The following is a 23675-nucleotide window of genomic DNA, read 5'->3' as shown; positions in this document are numbered from 1 at the left end:
TTATGTTAGATGTGATTAATAGCAATAATACTATATATATATACTGTATATGTAAATGTATATATATTTTATTTATCAATTAATTAATTTTACAGCACTAATATATATATATATATATATATATATATATATATATGCAATATATTATATCATAAATGGATAAACAATGAAAAGCCATATATTAGATATGAAGTATATATAGATATATATCCTTACATGATCTATATATATGAAATGTTTTATATCATAAAGCATGTAGACTAGTCAAAGCATATACAATTTACATTTTTCTCATCAACTACCTATAAATAAGATGATTCAAATTTTTATTTTATGCAATATTTAGAACAAATTTACTAAATTACTACATTAAATTGGACTTTTTTAACTCTGAAGTCCAGACCAAATGAATAATCGGCCTCACGTCACAGTAACATGTAGAATATTGTTAATTTATGCACATTTACTCGATTCTGCAGTTATGAGAAAAGTACATGGTATTTTGTAATTTGCCGGTTGGTTTACACTGTATATCACTTTCATCAATGGCATAATGATTTATTATTAGTCTAACACTCTGAAAGGAAAGAGCAGAGGGAAAAGAGGAGTGCAGGAGAAGAGCGAGACAAGGACGTAAACATGGTGACACAGCACTGTCGAAGGAGGGAAGAGAGCGAGAGAGTGAGAAGACAGCGTGACAGCTTCCTTTAAAGCAGTGCCCATCAGGACAGTATTCCTGCATCTGCATGCCGCCTCACAACAAGCAGCTTTGCCGTTTGAAGCCTCGGATTCGAGAGCAGACGAGTCAAGGGCATTCCCTGTCACTAGTTGCGAGGGCGTTGTGTATTAGCTTATTCAGCACAAGTGTGTTTGTGCGCAAGTACCTCCATATCACTTTGTCGGTTATACACAAACACATCAATTTTAAGTGTTTATATACCATACAGTCACAGAGGATATTTATATTGCTCACCGGTTGCTCTTTCACAGCTGTTTCATTATGTCGACTCCATCTCACATGTTTCAGCTAAGATATTTTACATATTAGCAGAAATTAATTAATTACACAAAGAAAGGACTGAACTATAAAATAATAGTGAATACCACAGATCTGATCACGTGGTCCCGGAAGAATGTGATGAGAAATGCTTGAAATCTTACTGATTGCAGACTGATATTATGATTGGTATCTTGGCAAATCTGAGCACAGTTTGAGATTGTTAAAATCTCTTCTGAAGCTCAAGAAATGACACGTGAGATTACTAGGGATGCGTTGATATTAAAATGATGTCCGATATGGAAGTTAATCATCAGCAGCATAACTGTTTTCAACATTTTCTTGAGCAGCAAATCAATGATTTCTGAAGGATCATGTGACACTTAAAACTTGAGTAATGATGCTAAATATTCAGCTTTACCATCACAAATATAAATGATATTTTAAAATATGTTAAAATAGAAAACAGCTATTGATGTTTCACAATATTACGTTTTTCACTGTATTTTTTATCAAATAAATGATAAACATTGCTAAAGATTACATTTATCAGTTTTATTAAAATATTAATAATATGTGTGTATACAGTGAGGAAAATAAGTATTTGAACACCCTGCTATTTTGCAAGTTTGCCCACTTAGAAATCATGGAGGGGTCTGAAATTGTCATCGTAGGTGCATGTCCACTGTGAGAGACATAATCTAAATAAAAAAAATCCAGAAATCACAATATATGATTTTTTTTACTATTTATTTGTATGATACAGCTGCAAATAAGTATTTGAAAACCTGTCTATCAGCTAGAATTCTGACCCTCAAAGACCTGTTAGTCTGCCTTTAAAATGCCCACCTCCACTCCATTTATTATCCTAAATTAGATGCACCTGTTTGAGGTCGTTAGCTGCATAAAGACACCCGTCCACCCCATACAATCAGTAAGAATCCAACTACTAACATGGCCAAGACCAAAGAGCTGTCCAAAGACACTAGAGACAAAATTGTACACCTCCACAAGGCTGGAAAGGGCTACGGGGAAATTGCCAAGCAGCTTGGTGAAAAAAGGTCCACTGTTGGAGCAATCATTAGAAAATGGAAGAAGCTAAACATGACTGTCAATCTCCCTCGGACTGGGGCTCCATGCAAGATCTCACCTCGTGGGGTCTCAATGATCCTAAGAAAGGTGAGAAATCAGCCCAGAACTACACGGGAGGAGCTGGTCAATGACCTGAAAAGAGCTGGGACCACCGTTTCTAAGGTTACTGTTGGTAATACACTAAGACGTCATGGTTTGAAATCATGCATGGCACGGAAGGTTCCCCTGCTTAAACCAGCACATGTCAAGGCCCGTCTTAAGTTTGCCAATGACCATTTGGATGATCCAGAGGAGTCATGGGAGAAAGTCATGTGGTCAGATGAGACCAAAATAGAACTTTTTGGTCATAATTCCACTAAACGTGTTTGGAGGAAGAAGAATGATGAGTACCATCCCAAGAACACCATCCCTACTGTGAAGCATGGGGGTGGTAGCATCATGCTTTGGGGGTGTTTTTCTGCACATGGGACAGGGCGACTGCACTGTATTAAGGAGAGGATGACCGGGGCCATGTATTGCGAGATTTTGGGGAACAACCTCCTTCCCTCAGTTAGAGCATTGAAGATGGGTCGAGGCTGGGTCTTCCAACATGACAATGACCCGAAGCACACAGCCAGGATAACCAAGGAGTGGCTCTGTAAGAAGCATATCAAGGTTCTGGTGTGGCCTAGCCAGTCTCCAGACCTAAACCCAATAGAGAATCTTTGGAGGGAGCTCAAACTCCGTGTTTCTCAGCGACAGCCCAGAAACCTGACTGATCTAGAGAAGATCTGTGTGGAGGAGTGGGCCAAAATCCCTCCTGCAGTGTGTGCAAACCTGGTGAAAAACTACAGGAAACGTTTGACCTCTGTAATTGCAAACAAAGGCTACTGTACCAAATATTAACATTGATTTTCTCAGGTGTTCAAATACTTATTTGCAGCTGTATCATACAAATAAATAGTTAAAAAATCATACATTGTGATTTCTGGATTTTTTTTTTTAGATTATGTCTCTCACAGTGGACATGCACCTACGATGACAATTTCAGACCCCTCCATGATTTCTAAGTGGGAGAACTTGCAAAATAGCAGGATGTTCAAATACTTATTTTCCTCACTGTATATTGCTGGTTAAGCTAGTTAGGAAGCCAGGTTGGGACACCAGCACACCAACATCCAAAATGATTCCAAATAATTACAGATTTTTGAACAATGACCAAGAGAGAACTAACATTGTCAATCGGTCAAGCAGACACTTGTTATCCCAGAATGAAAATAATCTCAGATTTATTGATCTGTCACTACATAAGCCTAATACAATGCTCCAAACATAACAAGGTTAAAAGACACAGATGAGCACACAAAGCATTTAAATGCAAAGTGCAGAGAGATATAGCGCGTGAAAGAGATAGAAAGCGGCAACAAAAACAAATCAATATTGCATGTTGTTTTCGCTGCTTATCAGCTCTCAAAGAATGCTGTTTGCGAGGAGGCTTATTGTGTCTCGACACCAGCGGCGGCGGTCATCTGAATCGCTCCTGAATGGAACGGCCAGGATGCCCATACATGGACGTAACCGTGTTCACATGACATCAGAACGAACTCTCCTCAACTAGTTTCAACTTATTACCTTCAGTGAGAAAAGAACAGCTGTTTCCATGGCAACAGCAGAATGAGAGGGAGGTAATGACATGGAGAGGGAGAGGAGTGTCTGCCAGTGTGTTTATGTGTGTGTGTGTGGTTATAGATGCAGACATACTGTTTTCCTCTGTAAACTTCCTGATTACAGGATGTTGTTTTGGCCCTTGAGAGAAAAGACGGGGTATATTTTTCCCGTCGATAGTGCGTGACAATCACATAACAATGTGTAAGGTCTCAAAAGACAAGGAAGTGAGCACACAATGGCGAAAACCGAAGCAACCATTGTAAAACTACATCGCAAAGGTCCCTGGGGTGACACAAGTCACGCTTGTGCTTGTCACAGGTTTATCTTTAGCTGGTCTCCGCTGTATAATGGCAAGGTTTGGTCCCCGCTCCATGGAAACTGTTGTCATGGCCTCTCGCTGTCTGCTAGGCGCTGCTAATTGGCCAGTCGTTTGCACTAGCGGCTCCTCCTTCATTGAAGGAGCTCTGGCAGCTGTCATTCACTACATGCAGGAAGTGTGAGTAACGGGGCAGGGGGAAAATGTCTTTCTGGCGCTCCCTCTCTCTCTCCCTCCCTCTGGGTCTCGATGAAATGAGTGTGCGAGTGTTGTGGGGGTGGCAGGCTTGTTGAGGCCGCATGTAAGACTGCAGACTGAAAACAGCGGTGGCAAGCGACAGGGTTGTCACAGCAACAGCCGACCTCCATCAACTTTGCAGTGTGTAGCTGCGTTCCGATTCATAGGGGCCCTACGCAGTGTACACTGATCCATACGCACTAAGAAGGTGATATGTGTAGAAGTTCAGTGCAATCAAAACTTGATTCAACAGTTGAGTCGAGTATAATGACACAATCTACTAATTTAATTACATTATCCTTTTGAAAATACCTGAGATGGCTTGAAGAACAGATAAACCATATACTGTCGCAATGATGTGTTTATTCTCTTTATGTTGAATCAGTCCAAATGTTTATTCAGCTATAGCGATAGCTGGATGGCTGGATTCGAAATCGCATACTCTCTTGAGGAGGTACTCATTTTGAATAAGTAATTACTTCACGACCGCTAAAAAAGTATGTTCTATATAGTATGAATGTAATCTGGACGTACTGGATTCACCATGTTGGCCTTATCACATTACCTACCAGCATCAGTTGCGTCATTTCACCACCACTCACAAATCCTCTAATGGGATAGTAAAGTGTCTATCATATGCACACTTCAGAGTAGGTCATCCACTTTTTGCCTACTCTTTTGAGTAATATTGTACTGTTTTTTTGCCTACTATATAGTAGGGAAGTATGTGATTTCGGATGCAGCCTTTGTCCATATTAGGGATTTCCTGGAATGTCATAAGTTTTATTACGCCTATGAGTCTCACTTGTGGACATTCTGCCCACTCCGGCGTAGAGTATGTATGAAACATAAATTACATGTGAGAGATTGGCCCTGTCCCAAATGGCACCCTAAGCACTTGTGGTCTTCCTATGAGTCCGCACTTTCGTGACATTACGCCGCTTTGACTGTCGGGAAGAAGTCTGCTGCGGAGCTCGCTTTAGTGACAAGATCAAAAGTGAATATGAAGTGTGCCATTTGGGAAAGGGCCTAAATAGGCCCTTGCACTCTTGTGGACTTACAATGGCTGCTGCGTGCGTGTCCGTTAAGTCCATGAGACTGTAGGAGTTCTCATTTGTCATTTTAGGTTTCAGAAGGGTGCTCACGAGTGCCCCCTTTGCGGTCGACATGCGCCCTGGATGCTCACTTTTGCCGAGCCCGCACTGAAGCGAGCTCCGCAGCAGATCTTTTCCCGACAGTCAAAGTGGCGTTACGTCACGAAAGTGCAGACTCGTAGGAAGACTGTGAGTGTTTAGGGTGCCATTTGGGACAGGGCCTAAGTCTGCCATTTGGGATAGGGCCTTTAGCGTTCCATAATGCTCACATTCACGTATTTTGGGTAAACATAGAATAAATACTGCTTTCTAAAGATATCTGAAGTAAACACATGATAATCCATAAGTTTTTGTCCGAATGAGCACACTTTTGGTGTATAAAGTCCAGAGGGATGTAAATATAATAAAACACAGAAAGGCGTCAGCAGTTAACAACATTTCCCATTCCGAGACTAGCAAAATAATTGCAATTTACTCTCTGTACAGTGGCCAAATCTGCAAGATAATGGAGTCAGAGGTTGGTGGTATTGCCCCCTTTTGCACTCACTGTTGATCGTCAAGTCCTGCAGACTAGGGTGAAATACAAAAAACGTCCACACTGGGAACTAACTTTCTCGGCGTGTGGATAGAGTGTCTTGTCTTTGCACTGATTGTTTATTGCACTGTGAGGCCAGCAGGGGGTGCTCACCCTGTGGTCTGTGTGGGTCCTAATGCCCCAGTATAGTGACGGGGACACTATACTGCCAAAAAGAGCACCGTCCTTCGGATGAGACGTTAAACCGAGGTCCTGACTCTCTGTGGTCATTAAAAATCCCAGGATGTCCTTCGAAAAAGAGTAGGGGTGTAACCCCGGCATCCTGGCCAAATTTGCCCCTTGGCCTCTGTCCATCATGGCCTCCTAATCATCTCCATATACTGATTGGCTTCATCACTGTCTCCTCTCCACCAGTAAGCTGGTGTGTGGTGGGCGTTCTGGCGCAATATGGCTGCCGTCGCATCATCCAAGTGGATGCTGCACATTGGTGGTGGTTGAGGTGATTCCCCCATCTATGTAAAGCGCTTTGAGGTCTCCGAAAAAGCGCTATATAAATGTAACGAATTATTATTATTATTATTATTGTCCGTTCGACAACTTACAAGGTAGTAGCAGCTGCACTGTTAATTCGGCATACCCAAAATTCCCTAATTTAGAGGACAATACCAGGTGTGCGTGTCTGATTTTGTTTTAGGGCCTCTGTGTCTTCCTATTGTGTCAGTAAGATGCAGCGCATGTGTATGTGCGTCTGTGTCTTTGCATAAATGTATTACACCCTGAGATAAGAGAGAGAGAGAGAGAGACCAGTGAGGCAAAGAAAAAGCAGAAATAAGAGAGTGACCTACATTTCTTGAATCGTGCTGCCAGACAGATCAGCACAGATGTTCCACAATCCCAACATTCCTGAAAGACCACCGAAACCAGCACCGTAGCACACTATTTCGGTTGCAATTAATGTAAAACATTTGTGTGTTGACTTAAAATATCATCTTAAAGACTTCCATTGTGATATCAGCTTAGGTGTGAATATATATGGTGGAAACACGCAGGAGCGAAGGCCAGTGAATGATTACTCAGTTTTCTAATGGCTGAGCAATAATGATTAAACAGAGCACTTTTAGTAGAGCGATTACTTTTGCTTTTAATCTGCTTGCATGCAGCAAACAGGTGAGTGAGTGCCTCAATAAGTTGACCAGCCTTCGACACAAGCCCTACAGCTGTAACATCAATGGACCAGCTTTGAAATAAACTAACTACAGTATGTAGAGAGCATAAAGACTGCTGTGACAGATCAGCAAAAAGATCAGCTAATAAACAATTTTGGAAATTAAACACTGTTACCAACATGAGCCTGAACAACTTCCAATGACTTCCAATAAACAAATGTCCATTAATCAACTTTAAATCACCAGTGCTTACTCTTTAAACAAAGGCAATTATTGATTATGAGAGGTGATTTGTAAGGAAACCATCACTACTATTGCTCATGCTTATAGTCCAGCCTATAACCAGTCCCACACTGTTCGTGATACGAACGAACATGAGTGACATCTTAAATCGTGTGGTCTGTTGAGGGGAGATGTGCTAGTTGTTTTCTAAGCAATCAGAATTATGATTTTCTCCTCGCAGGCAATAAAAAAAAATCATATATCCTAGGATCAGAATATAAAATAAACTTAGGTAGGTCCTAGCAATACCCTAGCAACCAGACAGAACACACTAGCAACCATTCAGAACATCACAGTAATACCCTAGCAACCACCCAGAAAACACCAGCAACCATTCAGATCATTATAGCTACAGCATAGTGATAACCTAATATGGTGTGGAAGTGAGTTTTGCACAGACTAGCAGAACTTTCTGTTTCAGGTAGGCATTGTTTGTTTTACATTGATTTTAATCCATTTTTATATTGACAATGCATAATTTTCAATAAAATTTCAGAAGGAAATTCATCCTATTCAAATTCATCCTTTTTTTTACCTAATGCTTTTTTTTTTAAATCAAAATGTAATAACTGGATCTTCCAGGAAAGAAAGAAAGAAAGAAAGAAAGAAAGAAAGAAAGAAAGAAAGAAAGAAAGAAAGAAAGAAAGAAAGAAAGATAGAAAGATTGACTCCAATAACCAAAGATGGTCACTGTAATGATGTAAATAACATGGATGACTTTTGACACAGGAGATAAATGAATAAAGCAAGTAGGCTTGAAGTTATATGTGAGATGTTGCAAGTAGGCCAGCCACTGGTACAAACAGAACTTTTGTTTGCCTAGTGAGAATAAACAGAATTAACTTGTAAGACACTGATTGAATCCAGCCTCATTCATGCTTTGTGGAGCCTGTAGGGGGTTGATAGCTCCACAGATTATACAAGCTTAACGCTTAGGCTACGTATCAAATCCATGACAATAATGTTTCTTCTGAAAAGTCAAACAAAACTGCAAAACATAGGCCTAAATGTTCTTTTGTTAAACAAAAAAAAATGGGGTTTCTGTGCCACTAAAATTGCAAAAACAATGAGTGTCAAACAGGTTTCCTGAACACTCACTCCATACGATTGGCCAGTCTAACAGATAGTCCCGCCCTAAACTCAAACTCAAACAAACAGATCAATGTTTTAAAAAACCGATTGGTACACTTTTTCGGAGGGATAAACCTAGGAAAGGCATACTCTAGTTGTTAAATAAAAGTATAAACGAGTATCGAAACAAAAAAATATATGATATTTTACATTGAAGGCAATATCTAAAAAAATGTGTTACTTGGTATACTCAGTTTTAATAATATTAAAAAACATAATTTTTTTAAAATATATTCACATTAACATTTAATCATTTAGCAGATGCTTTTATCCAAAGTGACTTACAAATGATGAGAGCAATAAAGCAATTAAAATAACAATAGGGCAAAAATATGCAAGTGCTGTGACTATTCCCAGTTTAGTCTAAAAACTAAAAAACTAAAAAGTTTAGTCAGTACACCACCTACATTTTTAAAATAGATATAGAATAGAAAAAGAAAAGAAAGTGTTAGTATTAATGGAGCAAGTTTTGCCGAAATATATTCTTTTGTGTTCCACAGATGAGTAAACGACCACATTTTCATTTTTGGATGAACTATGCTTTTAAAAGAGGAAAAAAAGTTTTAAATTCTAGATGAACTGGGCTGAAATGTGTATGGGTATGTTTAAGTCAGTGTTTCAGATGAGTCATTCCCATTTCATTAAGCGTTTGACATGAACATACACCTATTTACTAAGTCTTACTTTCAAACACAGGGGAACAGGCAGTAATTTTCCAAGAACAGTTTCCCCTCGTGATCCCTGAACCCCACCCTTTAGAAAGGCACCTGACCTCCCTGGTGTTCACTGTGACATTCATTAACTCACAGTAGCAACCTGGCAACCTGTGTGTGATCACTGTTTAGAAGCCAAATCACACACACCATGACATTAAGAGCTGAACGCCTCACCTGCTAACATGAGCTACGTTCCCTGACAATAAGGGGAACCTCATTTGCTGTCAGTGAAATAACCTTTAAGGGAAAAACTGAGTGAGATTGTTTACATCTGGCATGTTTCCTCTGGAGGCCACATTTGGGGCTTGTTTAATGAGCAGCGAGGGACTGAGGCTGGAAGACATCAGAGCGCTGCGGCTCAGGCCTTGACAAGCCCAGTGGTGGTGTTTAAGTCCTGAATCAATCGTTCTTGTTCACTTCCAAGCACTGACTCATATTCCTTCCTCTTCCTTAAGATGCAAGTGACTGCTTTCCTGTCTTTAAGGACTGCTATAGCATAATATGATTTCACAGGTTGTGGTGAAGGAGCATTGTCTAATGGTTAAAACGAATGTACGCATCACTGAACGAGTTCAATTTGTTAGTCTAAACGAGGCTCAGAGCAGCAATGAATGAGAAATTTCGATAACTTGAACAAAACGAATGAGAAAGACATCTCGGTCGTGAAAGGTCCGCATCTCTTACGTTTAGTTCTGCTGACTAACAGACAGTTGTTTGTTCAGTTTGTCAAGTGAGATAATCTGGAACACAATAAGGACAGAAAGGTGTGAACGATCTATGAATATGTGGAATTATAACAATATATAATTAAAATAATGTATTATGTGGCTAAGTATAGCACAGGTACGTCTGTGTGATGTCTGCTATAAATCTGTTAATCTGGAAAGCATCTGCTGTGTAAAAACATCTGATAAACGTCAGTTTTATATACATTCTAAATCACCTTAAACGTCTTAAAGACATCTTATAAATGTTTATATGACATCTGACAGGAGACGTATTGCAGATGAGCAAACACATCTTGCAGATGTAAATGCAGACATCAAATAGACATCTCCGAGATGTACATGTACTTGTGTTAATAGGGATATTATTGTATTTTTTCTAAAGCTTGTTTAAAGATGGATTGTGTCGTTTGCTATAGAGTCGTCACTCGCCAGTTAGCATCGCACTGGTTCCCTCGACAAAAACCCTATAGGTTTTTCTACAGGCTTTCGGATTATTGCAAAAAAACAAGATTTGTGATCAACAAAAGATTATGATACTTTTTTGTCCATCAAAATAATTATCATCGATGAACACAACTTTGGTCAATTTTGAAGCCTAAATGCAGTCGCCAGAAGTAAAAAGCTAAAGGTAGGCTTATAAACGAACTACACCACGGCCCCACGACTTCAACGTCACCATCACCTCTGACGGCTCTTTTAGTTTTTATCTAAAAACATTTTCCCAAAGAGTTTGAGTTAGAATAGTTCTTAAGAGTACAATTATAAGCATAACGCTGCTGTAAAAGCGGACTGAGATCACCTGTTCAGCGGGATGACGTTTAACGTCCCCGACAGCCTCTGAAGTCCCATTTAGCCACTTGTTAGCAACCGCATTTTTCAAAACACATAAAAGCTTTAAAAAAAATTACGAGTGGGGTAATACTGATGTATTATATGTCATAGATTAAAATGTGAAAATGTCTTGAGCTTGTGTTCACCACAGACATTATTTAAAAAAAAAAAAACATTAAAAAAACCCATTGACTTCGGGAGATGGAACCGGAAGTGCTAAAATGCTAACTCGTTTTGCATTTTAACTTAAGTGATGTCATATCTGAAACACGCTATTGCTGCTATCTCATGTGAGTGATCAGATATATCATTGTCAGAGCACAGATAAATAATTTATGATAAATACAGCAATATTTCTTAAAAAATAGGAATTGTCTATTTTGATTTCACGGTGACTTTAAATTCGTGCGAAACAAAAATAAATTAATGTAACAAATCGACTCAGCGAATTATTCAATGACTTTCTCGCACACAAAAAGAAACTCCATGGTCGATACCAACAAACCAGTCAACAAATCTTTTTGGTGAAGTGGGTAAAAAAATTCGAGTCACTGGGATGAATCAATGTCCCTACCATATGACCCAGTCGGAGAGACATATTGTGGTTCGAGCTAAGCGGATGATAACCATTGAATCCCCCTCCCTCTTAAATCACAGGCTGCAACCTGGCTTATTAACGTCGATTCGCGCCAGTCGAGTCCAGCCGTTGGTCAGACAGGTCTCGTGCGCATTCCCCCTCCCGCCGGCGCGAAATCTGGAGCAGCAGCAGCATATGCCCTCGAGTGATATTCCGTGCATGTGGTGGCATCGATGTAGCTCTGTGCCACTGCGCCCTGTAAATGCGGAGTTTGAGTTATCACTTACCGCTGTGGGCGCTAAACCATCGGGGCGCGATGTGCAGGGGCAAAGTGTCTGCCAACGACGCCCGGGATCCCAGGTAAAGCATACCGTCCGTGTGGTGCCCCCCGCCAGTTTCTTGGTATCCGTTCCCGTTATGAGCAGGATCCGAGCCAGACCCCCCTCCTGCTCTGTCCGTGTCTGTTCCTCTGGGGGTGTAAAACCCGAAGGGCACCGTGGCGCTGTGATCTATGCCCATCCCCGCCACGGAGCTCACCGAGCGGCTGCGCAGTCCCATCGTGCCACCTGGCCGGTAGTGCCCGAAGTGGGCCGAGGGTGGCACCGCGCTGTCATCTGTCGAGACACCGGGAAAAGCACCCCGGGGCCGCCCCGCCGTACTCTGTTTGCCCCCCATCCAAAAGTATCCGCTAAAAATGGGTGGGGGTGTCGCGGAAAGGGTGTCACGGATCGCCCTGCGGCGCTTCTCGAGCCTCCTTTCAAACAAGCGACCAAAACAAGCGCTAAAATCCGCGGTTGTCAAGTCTGACTAAAACAGCTGTGTCTCGCAGACGCAACAGCCCATTTTCCTGGTCGAATCATGGACCTAAAGTCTCAATAATCACCTTAACTCACGAGGGAACAAGGGGGTGATAAAGCCGTTCGCGCGAGCAAAAACGCAACACGTTCTCCGCTTAAAAGCAACTGACAGGACAGCCTGCCCAGAATCACCACGCGCAACAACACATCCGCAGTACTTTGAATGCGAAGGCTCTCTCTTATTCAAAGAGGAATGACTCAAAATACATCAGTCATGATGCCCGTTCAGTGTACACGTCCAGGTCCGCTCGTCCTCCCTCCGTCTGCCTGGAGATTCGGGTCAGCGTGTGCCGCTCCCCTGCACGCGCAGATCCGTCCGTGCGCTGCTGCTGCTCCGAGACAATAGAGGCGGTTACTGCGCATACGCGGATTAACAGTGGCGAGATGTGCTGTAAACGCGAGCATGGATTTACAACATCTAGCCCAAACAATCAATTATTAAGAAGTTAACACAGACAACGTCTCGCCTCCAAAAGCCGCTTGGTGATCCGAATATGGTGTTAAAGGAGGACAGAGAGGTGACCCAGTAACGTTGCCGGCCCGGCAGACATTGTTTAATTTAGGTACTCCTCATGTTTTCATGTGCAACCGTTCAGTCGAAGGCCTTAGACATGCTTGAGTTGCTATCTGAAAATTAATGGTCTTTCATGTCCACAATGGGGCCAAAAATGCGAAGTCAACAAGCCATGAAATCTCAGGGGCATTTGACAGACAAGAAAACCATGTTTAGTCAAAATGTGCATCTTTCTCTGTCAGTTTGCAATTTAAGCACGTCTGTTTTATTGCCAATTATTTAGTATGTTGCATTATTACACACACATAATAATAGGAAAAAAGTTATGTGTGTTAATAAAATAAAGCAAATATAAGGTATAGAATGTGATAGTAATAAAATCAACATTTATTGTGATGGTAAAATTATCACAATAAATTGGAAAATCCATATTTGCAATATAAAAATATGAAATAAAATACAATAGGCCTAAACTTCCAGCAAGACAAATCATCTCTCTCTGCTGTATCGCTCGCAGCAAATCAATTCATTATGCTTATTAATATTTCTGCATTCATAAATTAAGTATGGACCACATCACTGATATCATAGTGTGCATTGCATTAAACTTGCTGAAATCTTTTAGAGGCATGATCTTGTAACCAGGACCGTAGACACCGATGTAAATTATTACATTTGCTTCCCCTGAGGCTTTTTAAATTAGCATTTCATGATTTTATATTTTTTTCTAGTGCAACTGGTGCCTATCTCACAATTAAACATTTATATTATTTTAAACTTTTATATTATTATTTTTATATTCTCAAAATGGTCCTATAGGTGATATTGCTCAATGCCCTGAACACATTAGACTACTTTAACTGAAATATTCAGTATAGTCTAATGTGTTCAGGGCACTGAGCGATGTCATACCTAGGACCATTTTGAGGATATAAATATAATTTATGGGTAATCTAAGCATGCAGTGTAAGTGCGCAAAAAGCATAATTTATGTCCATAAAAAGAAGTAATATGACAAAGTACTGAGTCTGTTCTGTAAATTTGGCTGTGACCATCATAACTGCCTTGTGTCTTATCTTTTTTAAAAGAAGACAGTGACTTATTGTCTCTTTATGCACTTATATTTCATATATTGTGCTGTAAATCAAATATTTATAATGGCATGTATGAAGTTGAAAAGCACAAAAGTGTGATAGTTTAGATAATTGTAGTATTATTAATTATAATATATTAACGGAGACCTTTAAAGAACAGAAATAGGCCCATTCTATTTAGGAACAGAAACTGACTTGCACTTTCAATCCAACAACTTCAACTTTCATTGTGTGTGTCTGCTTATATTGTGTTGTAAACAACTTTTGAATTCACAACAAGATAATAAAGTTTTATAGTTGTGTTTAATGACAGGCCCCTGATAAACCATTGTTATGTTGTTTACGTGAGACCATTCTTACTTGTAATGGTATGCAGTACTAACTGACAGACAGCAGTAATCACTGCAATTATAGACTGTCTCGTGGGTAAAATAAAGAAATAGCGACATCTGATGGCCAAAGTAATACATGCGCATGACAGAGTTGTACATTTTATCTTAGCTCCGTAACGTAAAAAGAAAGAAGCATTTGGTAAATATGATCATTTAAATATTTGTGTTCCTACTTAATTCTAGTTTATTTTTGTTTTCTCTTCTTCTAAAAAGTCCATTGCTTATTAAAACGACTCTTAATAATTCTAAAATAAAATAAATATTTTTTTTAAGAAGTTTTTTTCTTTTTAAACTGACCTAGTATTTTCTTTTCACCACATATTTCAATCACAGATACTGTAAATCAAAAGTTTTGAGAAGCTGTGAATCTTCATCACTCTGTTATCGACTGATCGCGCCTGTTCGATGCTCCCTCTGCTCAATGCTCCATTACTTCTTATTTGAAGTTGCGCGCCAAATGCTACGACAGTGCTGTTGTTTTGACAAGTTTGTCTTTATTTTTTACCGTCTGTTAGATTTTGTTTGCTCATTTATCGTTCAATTATTGTAAATATATAAATAAATGGACGCGCTATCCTACATGCCCGTTTCTCCGGGTATCGGAATGGAGGAGAATTTCTTTTCTCTGGATGATATTTTACTGTCTCACGAGCGACTGCCGTGCAGGACCGAGAGCGCGTTCCCGAGACTCGGGTTCCTAGAGAAATCCAGCGAGAGCCGCGACATACCGGAGGTATACCAATACATTTATCAGTAAAATTAGTTTTAAAGCAGTTATAAAAGTGTTTAATCGCTTTTCGAGCACTTTTACGTGCTATGGTATATAAAGATGACACAAAAACTTACTGAACTGTTTACACTTTAGATCTTCTCTTCCCAGATCTTCTCTTAATCTAAGACAACAACCTTTATAAATTATGTTTAAACTATGATTTAAACAAAACGTGAATATGTATTTGTATAAAAATTATTTCCACAAATTACTTTTGTCCCTCAGATTTAGCATAATGGCATAATTTCCCCCATTATCAATAATTTTGACGTTTTTAAAGTTTTCCGTATTGTAATGTACTTTATCAAGAAGAGCAAAAATATAAATAAATGAATAAATAATAATAATAAAAAACGTTACATTTCTGTTTAATACATAAAATGGCAGCTAAGAAATTAACCTTAAGGCAAAAGGACAAGAAGTTCATTAATTTTCATAACTAATTTCCACCACAAAATGTTATCAAACACAATACATTATTTGAGATATGATGGAAATGGCACTGTGGAAATATTGAATATTCAAAATGATAGTGTTACCACTAAAACAATATTGAATTTAAAACAATCTGATAAAAAAAGTTAAGAAGTTTGCATCACTGGATATTACTGTCAGTTTCACATTTCTATCATGCAACCGTTGTCAAATATAAAATTTGTAGCTACTCACCGTTCCAACTTACCTCTCTGACTTAGTAAATCTCGCCTTTTTTATTGACCATCTTAATCATTTTGACGAGCGCTGTTAGACCAATGAGGCAGACCAGCCTAAAAATGTAACTTTTAAAACTTGGTGTCATCCTAACAACAGAGTGGTGCAGCATCAATAATATCAAATATTGGTGTGTGACAATTTAGCCATTTTATTAGGGGTTGGGGTGCTTGTCCCCCTTTATGTCTATGGTGTTTATGGCCCTGACCACAACATATTTATATGGTGGTCTAATGGCACCTTCATATGAGAAGAAAGTGTCCTTTCGCAGATTTATTCTTGTGTTTGTATGTTTCAGGGCACAAAGATGGAGATGCCGCTCTGGCTGGCCAAGGGCTTGTATGAAAGGAAGAGGCGAGTGCTGTCCATGGAGCTGCCGAAGGTGTATCGCGAGGGCTGGAGAACAGTGTTCGGGGCAGATCCCGCTGTTGTAGACCTGCAAAAAATGGGGCCATATTACTATGGCTTAGGCTCCCAGATGCTGCATTTTGACAGCCCAGAAAACCCAGAGATTGCTAATACCATCCTCCAGGTGAGCATGTCTAGATAGGTAGTCATAAAACAATAAATTATGACTTTAAAGAGCATGCAAAATGCACGGAAAATCATCTTTAAATGTTAACCCTGCAAGATATGGTGAGGAGTTTTGTTTAATGTACTTTAACCTAGTTCGCAACCTCACATGCTAAAATGATGTCAGTTAAACAACTAATGCCGAGTTCACACTGCACGATTTAGGCCCGATTTTCGCTCGCCGACAGGTTTTGCGAGATTGCCAACAAATGCCCGAAATCATAGGTAAACTGGTGCTCGTTCATGCGAGTGACAATCACGCACTGTGAATGACCAAAGACAGAATCCTGCAGTGTGAAATGTGTTCTGACTGAAAACTACATCGGCGAAGACCTACAGCCAATGAGAGGGCAAGAAACAGGACAGCGGGATGTTCGGGGAGGAGTTATAGACCTCAATATCAGTATTTTAATTGATATATTTACAATTATATCAAACAGAAACGAAGCACAAACATTTGCTTGACCAGCAGCACATTGCAAAATTATTTATTTACCCCAGCTCTCTTTGCAGAACACACAATCCTTGCTCCCCGCGTCTCCCCAACCATTTCCTCCTACATAATCTGTTTTCCTTTTTCTCTTTTTCGCTGCAAATCTGCGCACAGACAATTTGGATCGCAGTCTTCTTGCAGGCTATAATTTTTTAATAAAAATTCCAGTCTGGCGTGAGAACTCACGCACGCGTGATCTTGCGTTATTTCCTTATCACTTCTCGCGTGTGTTTGGTTGTGAAACGTAGTTTTGCGGACCAGTTAGAAGTTGTCGGCGATTCTTTCTTTTGTACAGTCATGATGCAGTGTGAAACCCCCTGTCTCCGATCCATCGTGCAGTGTTAACACAGCAGCAACTGAATGTTACCCCAGATAGTTGTGCAGTGTGAAAAGAACAGTGACCCGACTCGTACAGTGTGAACTCGGCATTAGGGACATGCATGCATTACTGATCCATCTGCTATTTCTTACCTCAACCAGTAGAGGGAGCAATACATTTAAAATCATTACTAGCACTGACCAGTTGCTGGGCAGACTGGTATGGCAGGTTCAATAGGACGTACAGATCTGTTGTGTTAAATCAGTAAATGCAATTAAAGCTCCATGTTACTTAAGCTTAGGGAAAGTAAATTTTGCTTAATTTAGGGCTTTACAAATCTGCTGCATAGTTATTATGGCTTTTGGTTATTGCAATTCAACAAGCAGCTTTAAACATTAAGAATATGGCTAAATTCTTTTAATATATGTTTGAAATAGCAAATACAAAATGACTTTGTGTTCAATTAAAACCATGTGAGAAATTGTGCACCATAAAGTCTACTTATTTTGATCATTCCTAGTGCTTAATTAATTACATTTTAGGAGTTACATTTTGGTCAAACAGACTGCTTATTGGCGTAACTGAATAGAAGCATTAAGACTCTTTCATTAACTGTCCCTGCATCCTCTAAGGATGTATAATTGTACTTCCATATTATCTATACTGTCCCCATCTCTCTTATCAGACCTTCATTGGTCGTTTCCGTCGGACCATGGACTCATCCCAGAACGCCTACAACGAGGACACATCAGCGCTGGTGGAGCGATTGGATTGCTTAGAGAGAAGCTTGTTTAAGTCAGGGCAGAGTGGACTTAACAGTTTCCAACTGTGGGAAAAAGGCCGGTCCTCTCACCTCACTGCCTCTAGTCTAGTTATCAACTACAGAAAGAGGAAAATTACAGACCTACAGGCCTGAAAGTCCAAAAGATTGTAAAAAAAAAGGGTAAAAGTAGGGTTTCTTGTGAATGTGTGAGAAAGTGAGTCATGTGCATATGTGTGATATTGAGAGTTGTATTAAATTGTCTGAATTTTTTACTGTAATATTTCTGTGTATAAACTATTTCAATTTGGTATATGGTCAATAAATCAATTTATTATAATGTTTTAACTGTTTCTTTTTCTGTTTTTGAAACTTCATAATCACACACATACATATATATATATATATATATATATATATATACAGGATATATATTCACCCATGAGATTCTCCTTTGACGGGCTCTGTCTGTGTTTTTAAAGCCTGGGTATGAGTTTGCATGTCATCAATATCCAAAACATTTTAACAATGATTATTTCCGGTGTTTAGACTGAAACATAAATAATTAACATTAATGCATTTATGTTCTCATGTAAAGGGTGCTCGTTTCTGGTGATCCATTTAGAATATTGGAGGTGACATTTGTATGCGTCACCAGGTTGTTCGTGAGAATGTCTGTGCGAGCAAGCCTCATTTGCGTCAGTCAACACAAAAGACAAATCAAATCACTGGATTTCTCCACATCTCTGTGCCCCTTTCTCTCCCCTCTCACTTAAAGAAACCCATCAAGTTAACCTATCCTTAAGATCTTGCGTATATTTGGATGCTCTTTTCTGCAGTATACGACTTCAAATGTCTAGGTCTTCTTGTTTTAATGAGCATGTTTATGAATACAGAGTCCCAGCTGCTTGTTCATGTGTAAAATGTGGGTCAGCTGATGTGGATGATCTCATCCGTGATTTCGGAATGGAAGTTATTGATATATCCCTCTGGGATGGTCATATTGACCTTGTTATCTCTGCAACCTCAGCCGAGTTGGTTTGGGAAGGGCAGGAGGGATTTATTGACTTTTTGAAAGGTCTAAACTAAAGAAAAGTCACTCGTGAAGTTACATAATTTGGTGGCTTCACTCTCAGAAAAAAAGGTACAAAAGCTGTCACTGTGGCAGTACCTTTTCAAAAGGTACACCTTTGTACCTAAAGAGTGCATTTAAGTCCCTCAAAGGTACATATTGGTACCAAACATGTACATATTGGTACCAAACGTGTACATATTAGAACCCTTTTGAAGGGTACTGTCCCAGTGACAGCTTTTGTACCTTTTTTTTCTGAGAGTGTTGATGACAAATAGGGCCATGACTTTATTGCATGTTCAGACATTAAAATAAAATTGTTATTGATCCTAAGGAGAAAATTATATGAGAACAATTTTTTTATTTTTTCTGCCTTTGGTAGTGTGTAACAGTGGTTATAGCTGAGAGCTAGTAACCAGAAAATTAATGATTTAATTACCCCAAACTTTGATATTTTTCCTTGGGCTTGTAAGCAGCCAAAACACACTAGAAACTCCATAGACCTTATTCAGAGCAGCGCCATGACAAGGTAAGTCATGACAGGTAGGGATAGACTTACCGTGTTTTCAATGGCATCCGCTGTAAAGGCCGTATAAAGCTCCTAAATCACATAATTTTCCACAGCTCATATTGTCTGGGTTTTTTTTGTAGACTGAAATTTCTTGGAAAGATATTTTTGCAGCGTCTTATTGCCAGAACAATCCACAAACACATTAAATAACAGTACAGCCCACTGAAGAGATGTATGTCTATCCCTCACAGCCACGCTTTCATTCCCGTTAAGAATAAAAGATGGTACTGCTGTGAAAAAGGTCTATAGCGCCACATTAAAGATTGTTCAAACATATTTGCAATCACATAACCATCAGTGGGGTATATCATTACATTTTTGCATATCATTGTAGATCTTTCCATGCACTAAGTACAGACTTAAAAATCCTAGGTTACCATTTCATGGCCTCATAGTGAATTGTGTAGTTTTTCACCATGACCCATGCTGGGTCTCCAAGAACACTGCCATTTCTTGTTGTTGCTCAATGAATCACTCCTGACCTGGATTCACAGTGGTGGCCTTTTCTGGCATGAGCTAGTGATGAACTGTTCCTCTTAAGAGACGTGAACATGGAGCTGACCCAACTACTGCCACATAAACCTGTTAATAGTCTCTGTGTTTTTGTTAAGAATCTGACAGTGGCATTTATGGCTAACCTATTTACAGTGCATGCAAGATGTTTTCTTGAGGTGACACTTAGGTAATAATATTTTATGAAGATGTAGTCCAGTGTTCAGTGTCAGAAAACAACAGTTCCTGACCAAACTGAGCCCTTTCACAGAGTTTGTATGCAAGCAATGTATCCACAGTAGCATCATCTCTGTAGCAACGCTGCATATTTTGAGAAGACTGGTGCTAGAACATGTCATTGTGCCTTTAGATTGAATTTCATTTGAATAACACACACACAAAGACATCAAATATTCTGATGTGCACCTAAAAAGTGAAAACATCATTTTACAAAAACATTGACGTCTATTCACATTCCCTTCCTCTCTCAATTATAGTCCTCTTATTCACTGCAGAATTATGTGTGAGAATCCTGCAAAAGATTTGAGATCCCATCTGTCCTGAGCTGACTGTGTTGCATCTCTTTTAAACTGAGTTAGATGAAAAGTATTAACTATAGTTCCCTAGTGTCCGTCTTTGAGACTTTTAGTGTCTTTTTGTTGTTCCACTGAGCCTATTTTCAGACCTTTTCGTTTAAAAAGGACAGACACGACTTGGAGGAAAAAGAGTGAGAGATGGGGAGAGAAACAGAGGTGTCAGGATTAGCCGTATCTAAGCTAACGCCCACACACTGCTCTTCAGATGTGGCTAATCTCTCCCTGACTGGGTTTGCATTCACTCTGAAACACCGGCTCAAACAAGCCATTGCACTATAGCAGGTGGGAGTTGAGAGAACACTGTTTTACCTGTTTTATCTCATATTTCTTAATGTTTCTGTACTGTCAATTCTTTTGTAATATATGTAAGGGATAATGTAGAGCGAGGCGGCTGTTATAGCGGATGTGGCACTACAAAATGCCTCCTCATGGAAACTCTGTTGATGTTGGATGTGTTGGAACGGATATTAAGGTGTTGGAAAGTATTGCCCTTCCCCTTCTAATCTACCTGCTTGTATTTTATTTTTGCAGTATTTTAGAGATCCAGTTGCCTTTGTCACTGCAGATTGACCTGTCTTTTTATAAATAGGCTGACCTTTTATAAAAAGCATTTATTTTGCTGTATTTTTATGTATCTTTCTCTCCTTACCTTGTTTCCCATTCTCTCAGTGTCAGACAATGCCAGTTTGAAGGACAAGTGTTTTCAGGCTGATGAGGAAAAAACATCCATAAATATCAGAGTCGAGTGACCTGTTCTGCTTCATTCCTGCTATAATGGAGGAATGAGTCATAGCTAAGCTGTCTATCTCTCATGTTTATCTCTTTTTCTTATTCATTTGAGTGGCACATCACCACATATGAAGCATCGTGCTTCAGACAGAATCCAGTTTGTATTTAAGATTGTGCTGAGACAACCTTAGAAACTAAATTGCAACAACCTACTTGTGGCAGTGCATTTTGCACAGGCAACCACACACATTCTCTTTAGACAAAGTTACAATCTACTTTTTTATTAGGTGTTGTGTCAGTGGCATAGGGCTTGTAACCAGAAGGTTGCTGGTTCAATCTCTGCATGTAGCCAACCATGAGCTACCATCGTTGTATCCTTGAGTAATGCCTGACCCATAGAGTAAGTGTATCCCTCACTTTTTTTTCTTTTTTTTCAATCATGTGGTATGTCAAATAAAATAAGCATTCTTGTGTTTCAGACAATCTGGATTCAAGCATGTCCTGAGGCAAATTCAGTCTACAAGGGATTCAAACAGAAAAGTATCAGTTCCTAAAAAGCAACTCAATGGAAAATTTTGATGCAACGTGTAGACCTGAGTCTAATACTGAAATCGCGTTTTTCGTGATCAGTTGCAGACACCATCATTTAAATCTCATGAATTTATTTCCATTTATTTTGCAGCCCTATGTGCAAGTGAAAACCACAAAACCACAAGTCAACCTTAAGGACCTCTGACACTCCTAATTGTGATGTCTTTCCTTTAGACAGATGCACTGACACTCTCCACATTGCATTGGGACAACAGTTTTGCCTCCTTGATAGCACATGCCCTGAGTATGTCCTGCTTACCAATGAGCAGTTTAAAGTTCTCATTGGCACAGGTACAGACAAACAAACCTCAGATAAACAAAAGACTCAAAACGTGCTTCGCCTATCAACTGTGGTCCACAGCGCTGCCAGGTTTCTCCCAATTCACCACTTCAAACCTGGCTATAGTCCATCTACTGTTATAGACCTTTCCAAAAAAGGCGTCTGACCTATTTCTCCTTATCGCAGAGCTAATATAGAGACAAATAAGGGTTAATTAGCCTGCAAGACTGTGAGCCAAGAATGTGTTACTATCTTAAATTTGCAACAAACAATGAAACAGAGAGGAATGTACACTGTGCTGCACTGTTGTGTACAGTAAGTGGTGATAACTGGCCCATAATTCCTAATGAAAGTAAACATAATAGTTCAGGGCTGGTTTGAGCTAGTGTATTGGCAAATTTTTACGTTGAAGAGTGGAAAGCAACCTAGTTCAGCAAAGAACATTTCAGATTGCAACATACTGTGAGTTGACATCTCTTGTTCAGTCAACGCAACAAGTGTGCTGAAATATTGTACTCTCAGAAGTTTGGCCGAATAAATTGAATAAAATAAATTTGATTTTATATAGTTAAAATTGTAGAAGTAGGAACAATAGAGTAGTGCACCTTTTCTCCTCTTAACTGTGCCAACAAGATAATGAGAAAGGTTTATTTATATTGTTGATTGTGGCTCCAAAGTGGGTTATATGGACTATCCAACAGCAAAAGACCCTCAGAATTGCCAGGGAAAAGTTTTATAGCTGTTGCAAAATTGCTGACGATTTCTACCCAGAAGCTACAGGCTGAGTCAGACTAGTCATAGGCAGCAAGATTTTTTCTTGGTTACAGGATTGAAGAATATTAAAGACAGTGGGGGAGACAAGGCATGTGTCAGTTTTTCCATCCTTTAGATGTGTTAATTAGAATATTGATTTGCTATGATTCAATGCTTTTGGCGTCTTGCAAATGATAAGCAGTTATCACCCTCAATATCATCATCATTGTCAATATTACCACCAGCACAAACATTTATTTGCATTAAAAAAAAAAGTCAGGACATGCAGCTAATTTTGAAAGACCATTAATTGAAAAGATTTTGTTGCTCCCATTTTGATGTAGGTACAATATCTAACAACTAGATTGGCTACCTGGACCATGCTAACCAGTCTTGAACCCTTGACTACCCCATACATTGAGATAAGCAAATTATATTTAACTATAGAAGGTATGGAAGCAAAAACTGACCAATTCCTAGAGTTAGAGGGAGGATGAAAAATAGGCTGAATTACAACTGTTTTTGGTGCAAGAAACCTTGACTAACATTAGAAGTAGTCTTCAATTGCCATAAAAGAGTACAAATAAGTAAACAGTGCTCTGTAACAACATGTGCATGGGCGTATGTGTCTGTGTCTTCGAATAATGCTGTGATAAGTAAACGTTTGGGTGGGTATATGAGTATGTATTTATAATCACTTGGGAGAACAGTTTCTAGTAAAAAACTGCCTCGATAAAAGCCCATGCTGCCAAATTCA

At 39.4% G+C, this 23675-nt stretch overlaps 2 protein-coding genes across 2 annotated transcripts in view; one reads left to right on the top strand and one right to left on the bottom strand.

Annotated features, from left to right (window-relative positions):
• The window catches only part of znrf1 (zinc and ring finger 1), a 40105-nt gene extending 27409 nt beyond the window's left edge, over positions 1-12696 (bottom strand). The window contains exon 1 of the mRNA XM_084396964.1: positions 11637-12696. Within this exon, the coding sequence (XP_084253090.1) occupies positions 11637-12024 (388 nt within the window). The 5' untranslated portion in view covers positions 12025-12696. The remainder of the gene's footprint in view (positions 1-11636) is intronic.
• Positions 12697-14648: 1952 nt separating this feature from the next.
• On the top strand, positions 14649-18178 carry gins3 (GINS complex subunit 3). Its single transcript, XM_084396923.1, has 3 exons — positions 14649-14939; positions 15988-16221; positions 17760-18178. The coding sequence occupies exons 1-3, from the start codon at positions 14769-14771 to the stop codon at positions 17988-17990; spliced, it is 636 nt and encodes a 211-aa protein (XP_084253049.1). The 5' UTR covers positions 14649-14768; the 3' UTR covers positions 17991-18178.
• Positions 18179-23675: the final 5497 nt, after the last annotated feature.

Source organism: Rutilus rutilus (assembly GCF_951802725.1).
Source record: "Rutilus rutilus genome assembly, chromosome: 23".
NCBI classification, from domain to species: domain Eukaryota; kingdom Metazoa; phylum Chordata; class Actinopteri; order Cypriniformes; family Leuciscidae; genus Rutilus; species Rutilus rutilus.
Note: the sequence above shows the minus strand (reverse complement) of the source record. Positions and strands in the feature narration are given on the sequence as shown.

Bases quoted from the DNA above. Each gene is read 5' to 3' on its own strand.
- gins3 (XM_084396923.1), top strand. From the start codon at position 14,769: ATGGACGCGCTATCCTACATGCCCGTTTCTCCGGGTATCGGAATGGAG. The intron at 14,940-15,987 runs GTATACCAATAC...TGTATGTTTCAG, and splicing joins AGAGCCGCGACATACCGGAG to GGCACAAAGATGGAGATGCC. The intron at 16,222-17,759 runs GTGAGCATGTCT...CTCTCTTATCAG, and splicing joins TTGCTAATACCATCCTCCAG to ACCTTCATTGGTCGTTTCCG.